At 41.0% G+C, this 16,164-nt stretch overlaps 2 protein-coding genes across 6 annotated transcripts in view; one reads left to right on the top strand and one right to left on the bottom strand.

Moving 5' to 3' along the window:
• rad54l2 (RAD54 like 2) overlaps positions 1 to 16,164 on the top strand; it is a 97,820-nt gene that overhangs the window by 28,035 nt on the left and 53,621 nt on the right. The window contains exons 2-3 of one of the 2 annotated variants that reach the window (XM_046028756.1): positions 4,408 to 4,561; positions 4,958 to 5,165. The gene's annotated coding sequence lies outside the window, so the exon portion shown is untranslated. The remainder of the gene's footprint in view (positions 1 to 4,407; positions 4,562 to 4,957; positions 5,166 to 16,164) is intronic. The other variant, XM_046028759.1, reaches the window with a different exon arrangement.
• The window catches only part of bsnb (bassoon (presynaptic cytomatrix protein) b), a 58,420-nt gene that overhangs the window by 15,781 nt on the left and 26,475 nt on the right, over positions 1 to 16,164 (bottom strand). For all 4 annotated transcript variants that reach the window (XM_046028751.1, XM_046028754.1, XM_046028752.1 and 1 more), the window contains exon 4: positions 1,567 to 1,776. In XM_046028751.1, coding sequence (XP_045884707.1) covers positions 1,567 to 1,776 — 210 coding nt within the window. The remainder of the gene's footprint in view (positions 1 to 1,566; positions 1,777 to 16,164) is intronic.

The raw sequence follows: 16,164 nt of genomic DNA, 5'->3' as shown, positions 1-16,164 counted from the left end.
ACCACCAAGCAACATTGTGTTATCTTGAAAAAAAGAAAAGACTAACTTCATATCAACACTTTATATTCTTTAAATATATAAAAAGAACAACAGCATAATCTCATAATTTATGTTGTAGTTTATTACATTTATCGATCATATTCTATTGATTTGGGTTGAGTTTGCCTTTCAAAGTTATGTACACACAGATGGATAAATACACTGACACACGGAGTGATAATAACAGACAGTTGAACATACGAACATCTACAGACAAATGTCATTTGGTTACATGCTTGACTGCAATCTTTGACGCATTCTCCATTGCATTCTTCGAACCGTTGAAGAATAACGAACATGCTTAGAATGCTTAAAATATCATCACAAAGTGTCACATTAAACAAAAAGCTTGTGTTTGATACAAATTAAATAAAATTTACAAAACCATGTGAAGAAGTGGGGGAACAGGATGAAGATGAGGAATGGCCACTGAGAAAATGATGATGATAATGATGACGATAATGATAAGGATGATGATGATGATGATAATAAAGATAAGGAAATTATGATGATGAATTAAGTTACATTGATGGAAAATGATTTCAACATTATAACTATTATTACATTAGTGATAATGGTACAAGATTATGATAACTACTACTAACTAACTTTAACAGTGCTGAGAATAAACAATAAGGTAAAAATTATGACAGGAATTATGGAACTGATAATTATGAAGAAGGAAAAATAGAAAAAGAGCAGGTGTTTGGATAAGAGCAATACTAAAAATAGAGAACATGTTTTCTACAAAAACTATAATTACGAGAAGAAGAATAAAAAAACGAGATAATGATATAATGAAGGCAATAACAGTGATGGTGATGATGATGAGAAATTGTTACAATTATTCGAATGGAATAAAAAAAAATCATAATGGTGAATCAAGAGTAACAGGTGAAGGCGAAGAAGTTTCAGGTAGCTCACTTCATGGTGTCTTGACTTCTGTGCATCTTCAGCTATCTTCATGTCTTTTGGTGAAGTGACAGTCTCTGACAATGCCTTCTTTGGTGAGGCCTTGATGTCTTCTTTAAGAGATTTAGATGTGACTTTAGTCTTCTCCTGGCTCTGCGGCTGTTTGCGGGCCTGGTTGTTACCTGTGGGTTTAGACTGAGCAGGTACTGTTTTTGATGGTGTGGGAAAGGCCTTGGCATGGTTGGCTGTGGCTTTACCAGGGGTGGATGACGCCTTGGCACCAGAAGGATGAGAAGGGCCCTTAGTCTGAGCAGAGGGCGTAGCAGATCCCTTTGTCTGAATCGGCCCTTTGGCCTGGTTTGGGCCCTTTATTTGGTTACTGGACTGAACAGGGCCCTTACTTTGAGCATGTGATTGATTAGGACCTTTAATTTGAGGTCCCTTACTCTGAGCTGAGGGTTGTGTTGGACCCTTAGTTTGGGAAGGTGGCTGAGTTGAACCCTTAGGTTGAGGAACAGGTTGGGCAGAACCCTTGGTTTGAGGGGGAGCTTGGCTGGGCCCCTTGGTATGAGGGGCAGGCCCAGCCTGTTTCACAGGAGAGAGAGGGCCACTTACTTGGGGACCCGGTGGTTTCTGTTGTTGTTGAGGACCTGAGGGCCTAGGCCCTGAAAGTTGATTGGGCCCTTTCTGTTGAGGTGGTTGTTGATTGGCTGTAGCAGGTGGCCGGGGGGATCCCATGGGCTGTACAACAGGACCTGGAATATCTCCCAAGCTTCCTGACAGAGCCCTCTGTGTCTGGCAGTTTAAGCACAGCCATTCTTTCTTCTGAAAAACAAGCACAAAGAGAACAGCCATGCTGAAAACAGAATAATCAGGCAAAAGCACATGATTTCTTGTAACTCTATTAATCTTTTACATTATTCAGTGAAACAAAATACTGAAACTCTTCATAGAGTCTGTCACCTTGATGCCACCTAGTGCCAACAATAGGCAAACAAAAAAGGTTTGAATGGGCAGCAATCTGACTTAATACACAAAGTATGCTCAACATTGGTGTTTACTTCAATATTGACACTGTGTCAACACATTATTTGATTAGTATTTATGATAATTGATGCATACAGAAGTATACATGTGTCTGTTAAATAAATAAAATCAGAAAGATGATGCTTTATAAACGGTCATAGAGTGTCAAGGACTCAGCATAGTGAGTCTGAACAACTGAATATTTGAAAGCCTGTCCAAACAAGGCCTTTCATCTCTCTGTGAAGACTTGATCATTTGACAACATTAAGCACTCTCAAACTTGGTACACAGAGGAAGAGTGCTGTGTGAATACAAATGAACACATGTGTAATTAGATTGGAGGGGTGCAACTATCATTAGACCTTTAATGGAGCCCACAGCAAACCTTCTATCAGCAAGAGAAGCATTCGACCTTCACAGTCATCCTCACTGAGCCCTATGTTTGGAGGTAGTTATATATTCCGACACTGCCGAAAATCTACTCAATAGAAACAAATGGTTAAACTACATATTATGAAAGCTGAAATGAGAGATGGTGGCTCCGTCACTATGATAATCATCTGTGGCTGGGGCTTGAAGAGGGAGTGGTCTTGTGTCACAGACTCATACAACAAAAAAATTAACCTGCAAAACACCCCTATTGCTGACTTCCATCCTTCCAGTAAATAATTTATTTTATATGTGTGTACTGCAACAGCCTAAATATAGAAGTTGGAATTCAATAACATGCCCAGAAACTGCAAAAAAATAAGAACAATGCAAGTGTTCTACGGCTGTATCAGAGAACATATTTATGTGGTCCAAACTGTCCAGTTGCCAGAGAAGGCAGCAAAAATTCCCTTACATTTACCACATATTGTAACTATCAAATACAAGCAGTACTCATCAGGTTTGTGGTATTGTGCCACTTATGTCACATGTCTGATACAGTGGGTAGCCAAAAGAAGAGTATCCTGTTTGAATGATATAAATATTTGAGAAAAGCCTGCATTACAAGCAAGACAAAGAGAGATAGACAGACAATGACAATTATTTAGGCAGCAAGGAACATCCTAACAGCTAGAAAGGGATCTTAATCTAGAGACCCCAGAGACCAGACAAGTCTACAGTGATAAGTCCTGGGTGTAGCACACAGCCTGTCTTCTTGTTCTCTTCATACTAAACCTGTGTAGAGAAATTAATCAGTGTGAGTGAGCGAATGATTATTAGCTCTTCTCAGAGATACTTGTTGATTCTTTTTCGAACAACTTCTACTATTTGTTCTGTAAAAGTGATTTGTGAAGGCAAAAGAATCTACAAACAATGGTTAACCACTCGCTGATGTGGGTGGTAGGAGACAAAGCTACAGCTAAAATTTAACAGAAGAGGATGAAAAAGGATGAGGACGAGGGGGTGGATGGAAAAACAGGAAGAAGAAGGTGGTAGTAGAATAAAGATGATGATCATGATGATGATGGTGATGGTGATGATGATGATGATGATGATGATGTGAGGATGAAAGAAGGTAGTGGTGAAGATGATGGCAACGTAAGATGTAATATGTATGTACATTTATATTCATTAAATTAATAGATGCCTATCAATAATTGCTAAAAGATATCCAGTTTACAGTCATAGAAGTCTAAGAAAACAAGCAATTATTCACATTTGGGAAGCTTGCACTTGTGAATTTCCTCCATTTTTGCCTAAAAAACATTTGAATTATTATACGATTATCAAAATTGTTGCAGATAAATTTTCTGTCAATCTACTAATCATTTAATTTCCTGAATCTTTAATTTTTATGTCAATAGATTAATTGATTAATTAATTCAGGCAGCTCTTGGGTCTTTAGATGCTAGATGTTTTGACCAGCAGACTAATGTTGTCCTCTGCTGCATGCTGGACAGGTAGCTTGCAGAAAGTGGGTGTCCCCAAAACAGCTGCCTACTGTGGTGAAAGAGTGGTTATACTCAAACCCAGTCGATTAATATGAAAATGTTGATTAATGCTTTGGTACCTGATGGCTTCAACTGTTTTTCTGTTAGTAATAACTCAATTAGAGCCCTAATGCAACATAACTGTTAAATTATGCAACACCCTCTTTTAGAAACGATGCCATTTGAATCATGAAAATATGCAAATCAATAAAGATAATGCTGGCATGGTGTGAGCAGCTCCAACCTTTTTCAGCATAAAAGAACAGCAAACAATTGGCCAGTTTAAAAACCTTTCAAGGACAGTAAAACCCACAGTGGTCATAAGAAGTACTACTTTTAATTATAATACTACTACTACTACAACTAATAATAATAATAAGAAGAAGAATTTTAAAATCACCCACTTAAGTTGACAAAGTGACATTCTTAAATTCAATAACTGCCAAAGTATAAAAAACAACATTTGAAATCTATTTGTGACGTGCTATTTTTACTGATTTTTCTGTTCAAGATGAAACCTTTCTTAGAGTGCCCAAATCCTGCAGGAATCTGTTGTCTCAACTGAGACCACGAAGCGTGGATGGAGCCACTGGCATGCCAAACAGACAGACTTGCTTTGTTTTCATCTCTCTCAAGTGCTCTACTGAGAATCTATATATAAACAGGTGCAGTATTCTCAGAACTAGCCATCTGTGCCGGTTCTTTCACATGTAAAAAAAAAAATTAATAAAAATTGTTGTGTAGAAATGTCAGACACAAGCGTCTGTGTGTTTGTGGACAGCTAGTGCACAAAAGAACGACACAAAACTACTGAAGCTATGCTACAATATAGACAGTGAAGACATGCTACAGTATGTGTGTGTACTCTATGCACACATGCATGCATTTGATCATATGATCTTCAGCTCTAAAAAAACCTCCAGACTCACAAGTCTCTACTCACTTCCAACTTCCTCAAAACCAAATCAAATCACCTTTTGCTATCTTTTGGGCATGTTCATAAAAAGCTGAATTTAATTAAATACCTAAATTAGATACTAATGAACATTTTTCTTCCACAGCTTTCTTCCTGCCATTTTGGCACTGCCAAACTCCCCTCCTGCTCCTGAATCAGCATAACATCACTGCGTGGGTGAAAGGGAGAGAGGAGCAAGGCCAAACCGGAGCTGGGAGCATCAAATTATTCATGTAGAGTGCTTTAGCTTGTACAGCAGTGAGCGATGTGGGCTGTGCTTCCCACCTCTACCCACACTGTTTGGAGAAAATCAGGTCTGTACAAAAGACTGAGCTTCTGCGCTTCTGAGACAGGCCTTTAATTTACCCTGAAAACAGAGCAACCAATTCTCTGTGGCAATCCCCTTGTACTTTTTAACTGCCCTCTGAAGAACAGCAATTCAACAGCTCAATACATTACACTACAGCTAAAACTACAAAAGACTGATAATGAAATGTTGTTTTTAAGCAGAAAATAATTATTTTTTTGACACTTAAGATACTGCCTAAGCTCTGTAGTGTACTTCTGTTGCTGTTTTTTTTAATTGTGTGCTGGTCTACCGTTTGTGTGTTTGTATGTGTATGTGTATATGTGCGTGTGTGTGTGTGTGTGTGTGTGTGTGTGTGTGTGTGTGTGTGTGCGTGTGTGTGTGTATGTATGTGTATATGTGTGTATGTGTGTGTGTTGCACAGTTGTGGCAGCAGCAGGCTCAGATTGTTAGTGAGATCATCTTGTTAGTGAATTGGTAACCTCATTAAATGACAGGAGGTTAACTTGTGTGCTCAGTGGAGAGTATGCTTATCTTTGGCTGTGAACTGTAACTCAAATGCAGCTGACAAGACTGACTTAATACACTGAGTGTAATCTATCAATTACATTTAAATTGATTTGGTGTAACATGTAACTAGTCAATAACAGTGGTGGTTTTCAGCATCCTTCTTACAGTCTCTACTGTCACCAGCGCAGCTACAGCAGCAATATGTTTATTGCACCTCTAATCAAAATCTCAATATGTCATTTCACATATGACTTGAACCTTTTGGGACTTGGCACAACCTTTCCTTCAACTAGTTATAGCTACTCTTTTATATATTCGGTGAAAATGGTTTTTGCAGTTCAGTTGACAAGGTACCAAAAGTGGAGTGGAGCAGTTAGTGAGCGAACCTGAACCTGCCATAAAAGACGAAGGTATATAGTGTGAATACTGGCATTGTAGTGATGCTTCATCCAGTCAGCTCATAGCAGGAAAAGCTGCCCTTTCACTGTCAAAATAATGAGAGATTGAACACTGCAGGCTACCACAATACAAAGGTCAGACAGATTGATCCCATTCTCATAGATTGATCCCACTCTCAGAGGAGCTTGCAAAGACATTACTGCCCTGATCACTCTATGTGTGTGTGTGTATGTCAACCAAGGCTAAAAGCAGGTATGTGAATGAGAAATTAAAAGTGCTCAGATAGGGCTTGATTTGATTAAGAAATGTACCACCCTGAATTAAAATCCAACCATGTTTACTGTCTTTCTTAATTTGGAATGATCCAGTAAATCCAAAAATACACTGGGGACACTTAAATCACAGATCTCAGAACTCGATGAACAAAATACTTTAACGTTAAAAATCTTACTATACAGTACATCAGAGCTGCAAACTCTTAAGCATTGAGCTTGAGCCTCACGCAATTGAGACTTTTCACATGCTTTCATGCCACACATCAATTTTCTTGCACAATGGAACTGATAACGTCAACTCTACGTGAAACAACTCCGCCCAGCCGATGCAGCACCAGCGTACACCGTGATAGTAATCAAGTGTACACGCTCTCACGCTGTGAGTGGCAGACCGAGTTGTAAAGTAGCTGGTACAGTTTTGCAATATAAAAATGTAAAAACTGAAGCGCAAAAATTGCTCTGTTTGGGACTGTGAGCTGCACATTATCTGAGATCGCTTTTTTATCTTTTTCCAAAAAATTGACAATATTTCTCCAGGGAGTGCAGTTATAGACAGTGGTAGCACCACAATAAATCCGACAGGTCCGACAGTTTGTCGGACTTAGCAACAATAACTAAGGGAGGGGTGGCTAAGCGAAGGGTCAATAAGATTCAGATCTGGGGAACGTGAGGGCCAGTCAATGGCATTAGTGCCTTGGCCATCCAGGAACTGCCTACACACTCTGGCCACATGAGGCCAGGTATTGAGACACATGCCTTTGGTGTGAGAGACCCGGATTCACGTCGGGCCTCCCGCCACCCTCACGGAGTCTGTTTCTGACAGTTTGGTCTTTACAACAGGCACACCAGTAGCCCACTGGAGGTCATCTTGTAGGGCTCTGGCAGTGCTCCTCCTATTCCTCCTCACACAAAGAAGCAGATACCGGTCCTGCTGCTGGGTTGATGCCCTTCTACGGCCCTGTCCAGCTCTCCTCGTGTTAGGCCCATCTCCTGGTATCGCCTCCATCTTGTGAGACTGTGCTGGGAGACACTACAAACCTTCTTGCGACGGCACGTATGGATGTGTCATCCTGGAGGAGTTGGACTGCCTCTGTGCAACCTGAAGGGGCTGCAGGTACCACCTCATGCTACCAGTAGCGGCAAGGACACTAGCAAAATGCAATACTAGAGAACAATCAGTCAGGAAGGATAAGGAGAGAGCAATTGTCTGTGTCCAAGAGTTGCAAAAACATTCCCTTTTTAGGGGTTGTCTTGCTGTTGTCTCGCCAGTGCACCTGTTATCTCTTTCAATTGCACAAAAACAGGTGACATTGATTCACAATCACTTATGTTTCCTATGTTTCCTATGATATCCCTGAAGTCTGACTGACATGATGTTATACTGTGATGATTAACTGTTCCCTTAATTTCTTTGAACAGTGTAGCTAAAATGTAATGAAGCAAGAAAACCCAGCACTCAAAAGGCTTAGGAATTCCAGGCTATAAAAAGTGTTCTTGAAGCAAAACAACTACATACAATAAGGAGTCAACTTACTTCAGGCAAACGGAAAAGGAAAAAAATTATTGTAAACCCCAACTTAGCTTTAAGAGAAACCACCAGAAACATCTGTAAATGCACAGTACAGTGTTTCTCACAGAACTACTGTGTAATTGTGGCGCCGCGCATGCACGGCTCCGTTACACTGTGTATGTGCGAGAAAGAGAGAGAGAGAGAGAGGGTGCGAGTGAGCAAGTGGAGGTGTTGAGTGAATCAATGTGCTGCGCAGCTCCACAATGGATTATTATTTTACTCATTAAATGGTATATAGTACGTGGCAGTCAGCGTTGATATTGTGCCATGTTGTGTCGCCACAAATAAATAAATGAATGGGAAACACTGCAGTGTGGTGCAGATTCAAGAGACTGTCTTTCTATCGTCAGCGATCCAATCGCCAATCGAAACAACCCTAGTAGTGACTGCTTTTTTATTTTTTTGCTTTTTTTTTTTACATTTTAAACTCCCGGTGGACCAGTGATTCCACCTTTTAGCTGAAATGCAACTATGCAGTCTCTCTTTTGTTAGTGGAGGCTTGTCAATATGAGAAAAGGTGATTACTGGAAAATCCTTTCTTCATGGAGAGATATGGTGTTCAAGTTAACTAGAATGGTCACCTAGACGGCGGTCCCCTATATGGCTAACTGGCTAATCGTTTAGGCGCTTGGCTTTATTGAAAATGCTATGCCTTGACAAGTCAATTTCCTGCTCCAGCTTCTTCTCTGCAATGTGTCATTCGTTGTCGCGATTTCCAATTAGAGTTTGTGCTGGATACACCCTCCGCATCGATGTGGCCTCATCTTGTACGAGACCAGCTGCACATGTGCAAGCCGTTAGAAAAAGATGGATTTTCCAATTTCGCTGTTTTTTGTGAAATGTTGTGTTTTGACTTTCGGGGCCAACGTAGAGAGATCCCCACTAACAATGCCCCCGGTGGACTGTGATCTGCCTTAAAAATACTACACTGCACATCACACCCTATTCTCTACAGAGCTTAGAGAAAAGGTCATATTGCTCAACAGCTCAACTCAGAATTCTACTCATAAATCACAGACATTCTCTTATTTAGATGCAACCATGAAATAAAGGCCAAAATGCACAAAAGTAATTGTTACCAAAAATGTGCACAGGTAACAGATCTACAGAGCTAAACTGCTAGTGAGGCAAAAAATTATGGAACATTTCCTACCCATGGAGGGAGCCAGAGAGTGCAGAATTTCATAGAGAGATATGGAGCCCCGTGGGAGCCTACACACCCACACAACAACATGAACGCGCAGAACAAAAAAACAAACACTCACAGTGTCAGAGTCAAGCATCCTGCTAAATATTGCACTTGGAGTAGGCTGCATATTTAACACCAGCCTTTTAATACCATCTTAGCTCTTATTCCTTGCACTATTGGTGGTGACAGTCATACCCCTCCTGTCCCCAATTTACATCTGACACAAACACATAGACACCAGTATATTTTAACATGAGAGTGCACAAACACATGTGCAAGCAGACATACTGAGTGTAACCTACACAGCCTCAGTATACCTCCTCTCACTGTCAGTCACTGCTCAGCAAGAGTCTGTCCCCCGCATGGTTTCTCGGCCAGAAACCAGACCAAATGCTGTGAGCAAGAAATGTCAGCTGTCATTAAACGGCATTGCATACCTCACCGAGATGTAATATTATAGGCGCTCATTACCAGAAAGGAAATGAAGATCACTTCCCGCTAAGTGGCAGTTTTAGTTGCCACAATAGAAATCATGAAAGTAAAAGAAAAGTGAGGCACTGTTAGAAAGGCAGCAACAAAGCTCCAGTGAGGAAAGTGAGCAAATGGAAATGTGACAGTGGTGCATGGCAATATTAAACATTTGCAGAAACACTGTCACGCATCATGAGTAATCCTGCAAAGTTTTACTTCTAAATGTCAAACTTTGTCCATCCTCCTTTTTACATGAGTTATCCCAAAATAATTCAACAATAGCTTTCCCATCAAAACAGTCTTGGTCATTACCAAAATGTAAATTGTGTTGACAATGCACAACAAAAGCAAAGCCACATCAACCTTCAAAGTAAAAAAAAAAAAGAACTGATACAGAGAGGATAACTGTGTAACAACAAAGGCAGAAATCATCATAATAATCCTTCAAGTTCTGTGTCTCACAGAGATTAATGAGGCATACGAATTAATTACGGTCATAATTAATTCGTAACAAGTGAAGGTCAGGGGAGCAGAGGGTCAGTGTGAATTATTAACTACCACGTTTACAGGGGCGCGCTGCCAAACAGGTGTGAATGGGGTGAGTTTAAGGTGAGTGGGGAAATATGTCACGCACAGTTTTGTGCCAGGACACGCAGACGCTCACACGTTTAATACTAGGAGCATAGAAACACCGAAACACACTGCATGTAAAGTGCAGACATAAACAAATGTAAATCAATATGGAACGGTAGCAGTCAGAGTAGACTATAATGAAAATAAAATTCACTACAAATAACCATACTCACTGTATTCAATCGTGTTTCAGTGCAGTGATATTCACTATAAGAATCAATGATCAGCAGAGCAGGTTACTCTATCAGAGCCTTTTAAACCAAGGTATCCATTTCTTTTATGCACAGTCTGAATGAACAGTGGTTTAAGACTAACAAGTGCGCAGTGTGAAGCGTGAGCGAGCACATGTCACAGCAGTGTGCCAGGCTGTGCCACTCCACGCCACGCCACTCCACGCCACGCCACGCCACGCCACGCCACGCCATGACTGTGACAGGTCAGAAAGAGTCAGCAGGTATGTAGGTCAATCCCCTGGGACTCCTTCAATGGGGACACGTGGCCAGGCCTGTGGATTAGTGAGGAAATGAAGGATCATCCACTGAGCAAGCAGGATTCAACTACAGTCAAAGTCACTCATATGGAGTTCCACTCAGCGTATTCAAAATTAATATACAAAATATTGTAGATGATCATCAATGAGTTTTTCCTGGGACATAAAAGGAGTATGGAGCATATCCAAACTACTGTACATTGTTCCGTAGAAATACAACTCCCTCTTCCTCAGGGTCCCTTGTCAGTGAGCTATTTCTTATTAGAATAATAACAAATCAGTCTGAACAAGGTCACATTGAAAGTATGAAGAATCTTGTCCCAGTGAATAGCTATTCAGATTTACAAATTATTTATTTATTTACATTAAAAACTACAGCAGTCTCTAAAGTATAAACAAGACAGGTAACTTGATATATTTGTGGGAGGTGTTCCAAGCACCTCTCCAGCAGTTTCTATATTCATATCATTTATTCAACCTTCCATATATAGAATAAGTTGAATTTCAAGTAGAGCTGGGAAAGCAAAATATGCTTTATGTACACACTTTTGCACAAAACTCAGCAAACAACCCTCTGCACATCCCAGCTCAACTGCCACTGCCCAGCTCTAATCTACCTCAATACACATCTTATCTAATAAACAAATCTGAAAAAGATTAAATTACTTACTGCGCAACCACGAGCACACATTCAAAAACAGCTAAGTTGCTATTTATTTTGTCAGTCTACCGCCACACATGGAGCTTTGCAACACTGTAGCCTACTAATGCAAAACAGGGCTTTGAGCTAAAAGCTGATGTCAGTATGCTAATATGCTCACAATAACAATGCTAACAAGCTTACTTTTAGTAAGTATAAAATATAGCATGTTTGTTTAACATGTTAGCATGCTAACATTTGCTAATTAGCACTAAACACAAAGCGCAACTGAGGCTGTGTTATGACAATAGCTGTCAATAGCTTTGCAGGTATTTGGTCATAATTTGGAGAAATTTAAAATTTGACCTAATGTGCACAAACAAGCACATTACCGAAGTGTTTACAGAAGAAGATTGACAAAACAGTGTCAGTCTACATCTGAAATAAGTTGTGTTTTGTTTTTGAGTGTGTTGCTGCAGGACAACAGTGTGTCATCTGCCATTAAGTGTGTGTGTCTCAGGTGTCCCTCCAGGGGCTGGGTAGCACAGGGCCAAGTCATGTTTTCTGGTCTTTATTTACTTATTCTGTCTGTTTCTATTTGTTCCATCGGGGGCAACAGGTGCCCTCTTTTTCACTGAGCACACAGGGGCTGATCATATTGGTGAAACTGTCCTGCCTCCGTAGTGGGCTCTCGATACATAAAAAAGACACTGTGAGAAGCACCAAGACATCCTGCGTGATCCCACAGGATCATTTTGTCTGAAAGCATGTTTCTAACCACATGTCTTCTTTTCAAAGTGAGTCTAGCTCACAACCAAACGTAAAATGTCTACTTTTTTTTTTGTTTGAAAGCCTCATTGAGATTAAAAAATATATTTCTCAAGAGTGTTTTGGCTCAGCTACCAAATCACTACTATATAAAGGTAGGTAGGTACTAAAATACTAAACAATAATAACCCTAATCTATTGCCTCCCCCATGTCTAAATATAACTGAATCTTTAAGGGAGATTCTGTGGATCCACCTCCTTCATACCTCAAAGTAAAATCTTTCCTAGAGGACAAGAACAATCCAATATCCCACTTCACACACTTCAGGACTTGTAAGCCAACAATAAAAGGACGGCTGAAGTTGTTCTGAAGTCAAACTGTGGTAGTTGAATGTTTCCTTAGGTTTCTTTGGTAAGCCTTTTAGCAAGGCTCTGCTAATTTGCCCTGAGAATTTTGAAGATGAAATGCAGTGTTTATCCCTCTGCAATCTTGCTTAAAAAGCCCCCATAGTGGCAGCACAGAGCTCTGCTAAGTTTAGTGAATGAACTTCTCTCTGTGGTCAAACTGTCTAATGCAGTCAAGTAAAATAAGAAGTATTTGACGTATCTTAATTTCCCCTCACACTACGTACATCACTGACTGTGCCGTCATATTTCCTGACTCATTCACCGCTCTCCACCTTTTTTTCTGGCTTTAATCAGCATACAGGCTTAATGTCAGCAAGATAACAACACACAGAATTCCAATGTGGCTGAATGAGATTAAGTCAGGTGTATGCCCTCGTCAATAACAGTCTAGTTTGTCTGCAGCATCATACAGAGGATGGGTGATGCCATGGATAATTTGCTCACTCTCATGGACACAGGAAGATTAAACAGTCAGATATGTTTTCTGCAAAATGGCTCCGAGGCAAATACAGAATAAAAGGCAGCAGCAAAAACAAAAGTCAAACCTCTAAACATACATCTGTTTTCCAAAATGTTAAGTAAGCTGCAGCCAAACAAACCTATTTTACACTGCGGTTGGCAGCCAAGCCCAAACAAGTCATGTATCTCGTCGCATATGTCTGTCCCCAGGACAAGTTAATCAGGCTGTCCCCTCAGCCCTGTTTTATTTTAGATGAGTTTCTAATACTCCTGCCAGGCAAATCTACAGCTACCAGCCAAGCAAATACAATTCACATATCTCACATTTATCTTATAGACAGGTTACTCAAGCTGTAACCTATCACCAGCGTCTAGTCACATGTCTTCTTTACTGGAATAAGTCCAGCAAAATGCCTGCTGATGTTACACTACACTCTCAGGCACGTTGTTCATTGCGGACAAACACACGTTTTAACTTGGTAAGCTAGTCTGTAGGGCAGTATGGGCATTAACATGCTTTGAATGAGTGTAGGACTTATACATTATGGGAGAGTTTAAGTTGTGACACAATCCACTATGCAAAATGTCAAATAAAGACAACAGCAGTTACATGACTGTGGTCACACATAAGAAGCTACTCAAAACTCATCTAAAATCTATATAGAGGGTATACGTTGATACGTCACTTCCCTTCCGGAACACGCTGGACTGAACGGCAAAACATCTGTTACCATGGCTGCTTTTAGCAAACTGGGAGTAAAACAAGTGATTATTTTCTCAAATTAAAGGCAGTCGGACTCGACAGTGATCCCTACTGCTTAACAAAGAACCAGTGGTCCAGCTCTTTCCCATTTTAGATGTGTTGTTTGTGTTTTAACTGATTCAAGCAAACACTGCTGCTCGTCTTTCTGCCACTCAGTGAGCGTAACTGCGTTCTGTTTCGTCATGCCAATATCCTCTATAGCAATTTATCTGATACACGTCAAGCAAAGAATTGGCAAAGGCAAGTCTTTATGAACACTTCTAATGAACAATATATAATTGTAGCTTTCCGTGATTAGTTCAAATGGCATTCGCACCAGAAATGGACTGTCAGGAGAGATTACAAAGTTTTGTACAGTAGATTGATCAGACATCACTGCTGCATTTTTTTGTACATTAACTGGTGTAAAGTCTATGATCCAGCTTTTAAAAAATACATTTTACATTTGTGTGGATGGTTTGTGAAGTAATGTGTTTAGAAGAGGGCAGGTAAATGACAGTGACCAAGTGAACCCATTAAGAACTATTACCTTTCCTTTGGTTGTTGTGTTACGCCCCCAGCAGTAACTGCACTGGCAGTGGAGCCCTAGTGTCTTCACTAATGGAGGCAGTGGGAGGACCATCGCTCTGGCTGAGTATAATGGTCCTCATGCTGCTTTTGCTATTGTTGTTATTGTTGTCAGGCCGCTGCTCAGAGCAGCAGCCCAGACCGTCAGTAACCTTTCTGGTCATCTCCACTGCTGTCCGACAGCTGCAGCACTGAGAAGATTAGCAAGGGGTTAAATGAAATATCTGAGCGATCAGCAAGCTTTATCTCCTGGTGACTTTCATTATAGCTCACTCTCTTGTCTATGTTTTTTTTTTTTTGTTCCCCTGACATACAACTGCACGTCTCCGTGCCTTAATCTCACATTTGTGTCGCCAGCCTTTTAGTATTTGCAAGCATAGCACACACTCAACTAACCTCCTCCTTCTTTCCTAATGCCAGCATTAGGGAGTAGTCGCATGCCTGAGGTGCTATGGGGTAGAGAGAGCAGGAGAACCAATGAGGTGGGTGAAATGATGAGTTGAGACAAGAGGGCCCAGAAGCAGGGGTGGGAGGACTGTACCGGCCCACCTCTGTGACTCTGACAGTGAGGATAGACACTGCACTGCCAGGGGCCCCTGGAGCATCGCTAAAGCTCGTTAGCATAGCCACCAGGCCTTGAGGATGATGAGTTCTGAAGAGGTGATTAAGCCAATGCTTGTCCCTTGTAGGCTTCAAAGCACATTCACTCACAAGGTAGGAGAGGAAGGGCACTTGAAGATATAACCAAGGACTGTGGGGTAATTCAAGTTCAGTATGGTCACTGTGCCACTAGATAGTCATTCATCAAAGGAAGTGATATTGCTCCTGGTGCAGGCAAGGCTTGGAACAGGTCGAGGTTGACCTCAAAGACATCTCAGGAAAAATGAACACATGGTGGTGCGCGCAAAATTAGCAGAATAAGGCAGATACAATGCAATCCCACTGTCAAAAGGCCCCAGTCATGGTAGATGTTCCTCTCACCGTTTTCTATTTCCTACTCACATGTTTAGAACGACACAAAATGAGACTGCAACATAAAAGTGGTTATGGGAGCTGTGCTTTGCATCTCTCAGCGGGTCTGTGATATACAGGAGTTTAGACAAAGTGTATGCAACTCCAGCTCAGTCTGAGAACGAGCCTGCTGCCAAACACAAAGGTCCCAGAGATGAGAGTGAGTGGCATTTAAGCCTCCATACCAGTGAGCCATCTGTGCTCGGTGCCACATAATCTCAACAGGACGCAGTCGTTGCTTCACGTCACACATCATCTTCCTGTCCAGCGCAGCATGGGCACACACTGAATTTTATCAGCTGTAAACGCCTCATGTCATTTAAACAGAACATGCACCGCCTTATTAGAAATAAAGGATTTAGGTAGAAAACCTTAGTTTTACCATTACAGTCTCTTCGACGCTAATGTATTTATCAGGCAAAGTCGAAATGGCATTGTCTCAGTTTAATCATCCAACAAGGCTTACTATCCTCAGATGGCACTTATTTGTGTGGGTGGATCTTTACAATAGTGTTCTGGGGTTAAGCACTGTACTCCAGGGGATCACTACACTCCCTCAACACGGATTAGAAACACTCTCAACTCTTAGCCCTTCTACGAGTCCCCACCCCCCACCCCCCACACACACACACACACAAAAACACACACAAAAAGACACCCTCTTTTTGTTTGTATCTGTATTACCTCTAACAAATACTGTCTTATAATGTGCAGGGGTTTTGAAATGCTCACCCTGCTGTTGCTGCTAAATCAACAGAGGGCAGACTGATTCAAGAGGGCTGAGCACCCGTGTTGCAAAGTCAACTGCGAACAACCAGAAGTAATTGCCAATTCAATCAATGTGTCAACAGTA

The sequence above is a fragment of the Micropterus dolomieu genome, linkage group LG18, assembly GCF_021292245.1.
Source record: "Micropterus dolomieu isolate WLL.071019.BEF.003 ecotype Adirondacks linkage group LG18, ASM2129224v1, whole genome shotgun sequence".
NCBI lineage: Eukaryota > Metazoa > Chordata > Actinopteri > Centrarchiformes > Centrarchidae > Micropterus > Micropterus dolomieu.
The sequence above is the reverse complement of the archived record's forward strand: the minus strand, read 5'-3'. Positions and strand labels throughout refer to the sequence as shown.